The sequence below is a fragment of the Echinococcus granulosus genome (assembly GCF_000524195.1).
Source record: "Echinococcus granulosus chromosome Unknown EG_S00161, whole genome shotgun sequence".
NCBI lineage: Eukaryota > Metazoa > Platyhelminthes > Cestoda > Cyclophyllidea > Taeniidae > Echinococcus > Echinococcus granulosus.
This window is the reverse complement of record NW_020170541.1, coordinates 36,392-42,423: the sequence shown is the minus strand read 5'-3', so window position 1 is coordinate 42,423 and position 6,032 is coordinate 36,392. Positions and strand designations below refer to the sequence as shown.

The 6,032-nt window shown below is 41.7% G+C and overlaps 2 protein-coding genes across 2 annotated transcripts; one reads left to right on the top strand and one right to left on the bottom strand. All coding sequences in view use genetic code 11, as the record gives it.

Moving 5' to 3' along the window:
- Positions 1–477: 477 nt before the first annotated feature.
- Positions 478–3,121, top strand: EGR_09688 (Serine/threonine-protein phosphatase 4 regulatory subunit 2-A; the record flags this gene model as incomplete). Its single annotated transcript, XM_024498937.1, has 8 exons — positions 478–529; positions 563–644; positions 676–840; positions 872–1,003; positions 1,044–1,278; positions 1,359–1,712; positions 2,101–2,604; positions 2,903–3,121. The coding sequence occupies 8 exons, from the start codon at positions 478–480 to the stop codon at positions 3,119–3,121; spliced, it is 1,743 nt and encodes a 580-aa protein (XP_024346639.1).
- Positions 3,122–3,509: 388 nt separating this feature from the next.
- On the bottom strand, positions 3,510–4,559 carry EGR_09687 (Cysteine and glycine-rich protein; the record flags this gene model as incomplete). The annotated part of the gene is made up of 1 exon (XM_024498936.1): positions 3,510–4,559. One exon carries the CDS (start codon positions 4,557–4,559, stop codon positions 3,510–3,512), a length of 1,050 nt encoding a protein of 349 aa, XP_024346638.1.
- Positions 4,560–6,032: the final 1,473 nt, after the last annotated feature.

Genomic DNA, 6,032 nt, shown 5'->3' with positions numbered 1-6,032 from the left:
TAATTTGTATGCTCTTACGGTGTCTTAGCTTGTTGTGAAGCCCAAGGAAGAACCGGGGCACTACACTGTACCAATTCAAGCGTTAAGAAATACTTCTGAGACGAAGTACGCCATTGTAAAACATGTCCATTTACACGAGTAGCTTATATGTCAAGTAAGCTTATTAAAAATAGTGCCACAAAACGATATTATTTATTCCCGGTTTTAGGAAGAATTTGTTACAATTACGATTTGGGCAGTAGGTTCCAGAAAATTTTACGACAATGACATTCGTGCTTTTTTATGCTTTAAAAGATGCACGTTTGCCTAAAAACTTCGCGAATCTCTGTAAAGGCATATAACTTTAATCTTTTGTTTTAATTTGCCAAGCGCTCATCACATTTTATGATTTTCGGACCAGTATTTTTATTGGTTTATTAAATACCATTCTGTGTGTCGATTGCTAATTTTGCTGTTGCTGTGTGGTCTCCTGCACACATGACACTCTTGGATATGGAAAATAGAGAAAGCATTCTGTCGGCTTTGAATAGTATGTTCTATTTTTCGCCATAACCCTTATTAGATCTTGAAATCGAGGTAAATGGGGCTCCATCACCGATCCTCGAAGAGTACCTTCGTGAAATTGCTAAGCATGGACTCACTTTGTATGGTTTCCGGTTTTTTTTCATTGTTTAGCATTCCCTGGTTCCACGTTAAGCCCTTGATTCTACAAAAGTTTAATCACGTCATGGATGAATTTGCTGAAGACATTGATGAGAATAAGCGTCGAAATATGCCCCGAACTGCTGAATTGAACGATCTTAGGGAAAGAGTTTACAAAGAACTTAATCAATTTGAAGGGTATTTTTGTATTTGTATATCATATTTTCAGGACTCCCTTCACCATTCAGAGAATTTGTGAGTTATTAACCGAACCACGTAAACATTACACGCGTCCAGACAAGTTTTTACGTGGATTTGAGAAAGTTTGTCTGGTCGTGTCAACAGTCGATTGTTATGGAAAGTGCGCGTGTATCTTTTTTAGTTGACCGATTTTCCTTTAGTAAAATATACAATATCGACCCTCGACTCAGTGGGAGTATTGAGAGATCCTCTACTATCATGAATGGCACTTCCACTGAATGTGGTTCGAACAGTTCGGTTGAAGACTCCTCTTCTGGTACCAAACGCTCAGACGAGGAGGAGGAGGATGTAGATGAAGATAATACGGCCACAACAGAATCTGTCACGCCTCCAAGAAGTCCCTGTATCAATTTTTATCGTTCTCTTACCGATAGAGTAAGTAATTGCCTTGAGCAGGTCCGCTCGTTCTCTTCCCGGTGCAGATGACCTGTTTGACTTCTTTTATGTTTTCACAGCGTCCTCCTTCTAACCTGGCTGAAGGTCACCAAAAACCCGCAAAAGACATCCTGATTGGCTCTTACAGCCCTGGTATTCCTGGAAAGCACACATTGCAGCGACCTTTTCTTAGCAACCGGACATCTTCGTCATTTCGTCCGATTTTGGAGGAGTCAGAAGATTTAGCCTGTGGTACTGACGAAGTTCAGGATAGGGGAGAGAAAAGGGTGGATGATGTGGTGATGGAAGATGCCGATGTTGGGGAAGAGATTCGAATCGGGGTAGCATCGGACGGTCAACCGCTACCGAGTACCCGATCGTTCGCTGGAATACAGAAACTCTTCTTAGAGAATGATGCTGAGGAGACTGCCAAAGTACGTCTATTGGTCTAGGTGGCTTTAATACACGAATATTCCGCTATTCATGCATATTAAGTTTTTAATGTAAACTTCCTCGAAGTACGGTTCATTTATTTGCAAGCACTCATAAATGTTAAGAGACATGATTTTAAGAAATATCTTGTTATATGATATTTACCAATCGTACTTATTCAAGTAGTGCCCTTCATTGAATGCTAGTTTTATAATACTATTTTCGTTTTGACCAAGTGGGACTTATAGTTAAGCTTTCTTGTACGCAGTTCAGTCAAGTGGTTCGGCTGTATTTAATACGATTGTGGTTACCAGCAATCACAACTATGATATAACGATATCATTGACTAAAATAATTACTTAAAAGGATGCTTTTACCAAACTCTCCCAGCCCACAACACCCACTGTTCCGCCAATCGACCAAATGCTGCGTCCAATGGGCCAATTGGAAGCCTTTGTTAATACAATTTCCATGGTCCCTTCAACGCCACCCCCTGCTGATGTTGCCACATCGGTTACGGTAGCTAATACCACTGTTTCTACGGCTTCGACTCCAGATGAATCGGTTGATTGCTGCGCTACTAAGAACGGGAAAGAAGACCTGAAAGAAGTGCAGATTCCTGAAAGTACGACGGAGATGGCAAACACTGAGGTCGAAGCTGGCTGTGAGGAGGAAAGGACGGTACCTCCCAAACTAGTTGAAGAGGTAGATGGTACCACCAGGCTTACAGTCTCCCGACCTTCGTTGAAGCGCGAGTCGTTCACTTTCGACGAAAGTGATGAGGAGGCATCGTCGGAGGAGTCTCCTGAGTTAATGGCAAGCCCTGCGAAACGGATGCGTGCTGACGATGGGGAAGAAGAAAGTGTGGATCGAGGCGAATCTGCCAATGTTAATGTAAGTCAGTATCATTTCCCAATTTCGCTTGATGGTTTATTTGTTCAAAGTTGCTGCTCTTTCTCTGGATTGAAGTCTTGCCTCCACTTCGTCCATCCTCAACCGTTATAATATTTACATTCGGTTCCTTTTTTACCTCAATTAAACGATCTTTAGGTTAGTCGCGTGATAAAGCTAGATAATTCCTTTCGAAGTATTTAGTGTTTGTTCATTGTTGAAATGAACTGATTTTTGGAATTTGTGCAGAAAATTTATAATTATGAGACTTTTGCCAGATGTCTTTCATCATGCCTCATAGGTTGAATCTCCTCCCATGGAACAGCAACACAATGAAGAAATGGAGGAGACACCTATTAAAGAGGGGCTCGATGATGCTCTCCATCCACTGCAAAATATCGATGAATCCGCTTCGAAACAGAAGACGGTGGAAGAGGAGGCTGAAGAGACTCAGAAGCAGGTTTCAGGTGAATCTGGTGCTATTATTGACTCGGAAACTGGCGAACACGAATCAACCTAGTTTGATCTTTGCCTAAGTACTCCTCTTATTCAAGTCTCTACTTCCTCCTCCTACTGGCATTTTTACGCGCTCCAGTGCTCCCATCTTGTGAAGTGGAATATTAGCTAGTTAATGCAACCCCTCTTTATTTATTGTCTCGAACTCAATCTAATGTTAAAATTTCTCTACAGTGTAGGTAAAATATTTACAATCTATTCAAGCCTTTTTATTATGTTTTTCACATAGATCATGAAAAAAAGTTGGCCTAATCAAAACGATCGTAAAATAATAAATGGGGAAAAAAAAACCAGAATACCAACTTGCAAAGAGGCAAAAAAGAAACGGATATCAGAACTAAAACGTGATTAAGTCAAAGTGGGATAGTTGACTGCATTCTAAAAATTCACTACTAATGACGGAATGTTAGCAGGGACAATCTGCGGTGACAGGGATTGCAGTAGAATTTGCCCTCCTTGTGGTTCCAGTTGCTCCTTTGGAGGACACGGGAGCATTTAGCGCATCGGAAACAGGAACTGTGAAACACTTGGCCCAGAGCTTCAACACTTTCTGCACGGTAGGCTTTGCGTTCACAGCTCTGACAGTCAGATCCACCAATTCGCGTTCTGATAGAATTCGGTGTAGTTCCAGATATTGTCGATGTTGATGATTTAGTCGCCAGCTTGGGTCTTGTAGCTACCGGTGGTTTTGCCGTAATCGGTGTCTCTGTTGTGATAACAGGTGAGGGACTCAGTTTGCTGTCTTCCGGCAGACTGGTGTCAGTTATAATTTCCACTCCACCTTCGATGAATGCTGTTATCTTCGCCGAAGTCGAGTGTGGACGTTGACGCAGTTTGGTTTTAGGGTCCGTTGAAGGGTTCTCCTGAGAAGCTTTTCTGTGCCGTTGCTCTATTGTCAACTGTACGGACTTCATTTTCTGAGCGTGTTTGAGTCGTCTACGAGCGATTTTCGAGGAGTTGGGTTCTTCAAACAGATTATGGATCTTCTTCCATGGGTAATGAGAAAATGGCATATCCTGAAGAGTGGACTGACGCCATCTTGCTTCTCTTTTCTCTCGCGTCTCAAACGAACTCACTGTTCTGCGGAATCTGTTGGCATCCAATCGCCAGAATGGCATTTCTTGGATGACTCTCAGTCTAGACTTGGTGACGCTGGCTGGAGGAAAGCGTTCAACGGAAGTTTCGTAGAATCGGCGTTTTGAACGACCTCGAGACTTTCGTTGCGTGGAATTATTCCACCGCTTCTTAGTATAGAACGTTTCGTAGGAGGCGGTAGATATAACACTCGGAGAATCGTGGCGTTTGGGCATGTGTTCGGGGTGCTCCAACTTTCGTTGATACCGCCGAAGCTCAATGTCCAATGGCTCTGACACGGAAAGAGAACGCACACCAACGTGCTTTGACTCACCAACGGGATCCGTTGCAGACTTAGACTTGTTCATTGTTTGGGTTCTTGCAACTCAGACCGTGGGATGGTTCAATGTCAAGGTTGAAGGTGCCACAGTTTCCACACAATTCACTAAAAAGCAACGCTTGTACTTCACTCAAAGATGGAGGACGATCAATAAGTTCAAACGACTCCAACTTGTCATCGGGGCACACTTGCATGTGACCAGACATGTGAGGGGCGTTTGCTGGGCTCATCCACTCCCACCTGCACGAACCATCACTACTACTTGTTTTTTGTAAGTAAACTGTATTCTTTTGAATCAGTCGGTTAATGAACATCTTTTTATCCATGGATAAAGTATAAATCTTAAACCATATGTGAGTTAATTTTATGAACGTTATTTGGTATTGAAATATTTTCAAAAAAACAAAAATTATGAATTTCGATGAGGCTTCAGGAATATAACTTTTAAGGTGACAAACCCGCAGATCGAGCAATCTTGGCTGAATGTTCGCAAATGTTGTTCTCGGAAAAGTGAGATGTTTCACCCTTCATAAAAATGATTTGTAAATTCGAATGATATTTAAAGGACTTTCCAACTTTCTGAAATCCTATTTCATGTTAAAGTATACTGTCTTTTTCTTCCTCTTCGGGATGCGAGTCACTGAAATGAACCAACTGTTGGCAGCCAAGCTTCAAACGTTTGCACTAATAAACTTAATATTGTGATTAATCAGATCATGAGGGACTCTAAGACACGCTCAGCTTCACTACATTCCCTCAAATAGTCATTTTCCCGTTTTTTTTCTCAAGTTCGTGCATCTGTCTGACTGCCTGTCACACCGCTTTAACTGATACAGATAACTACGGACAAAAATTACCTTCACGCGACGCACACGTTTTAATGAATGTGAATTTGGGCTTCCAATACACCACTTTTTCTCTAGTGAAATTGATAGGATTTAAAGTTGCCACCACATTTGATTGTCTTGTCCAACGAAGTTAAATGGAGGTGTAGATACTCAACATTTCCCATCGGTTCCCATAGAAGACTTATTTTGGGGTAGATAGAATATTCACCCAACTATCGGTACGACAAAAACAACACCTGACATCTTTGGGATATGCTAAAACTGCCATTTATTATTCCTCTAATGCAATATTCTATAGATTTTGGACCTACGGAGTGTATGTAGAACGGTCCTCAGGATATTGCAATAGCACAAGAGCAGTGAAGGCGCTCTAATCCGCAATTTCCGGTAAAAAGACACTCGGCTGCCGAAGTCTAAAGTGCATTGCACGAGGAAACTTAGGAAGCGCATGATATGGGAAACCTCCATTGAAAATTTGATTATCTCGGATAATAAACATTCATCGAGTTAGACTCCGTAACAAAGATGAGCCAATCAAATTATTGGAGCCCTATCGCCACCCAACCAACCACCGTATTTTCACATTAATTAAATTTGTGGCTGATTAGTAATATTTACGATCAAATCACAAGTCATTTGCTGGGGCTGCGTGA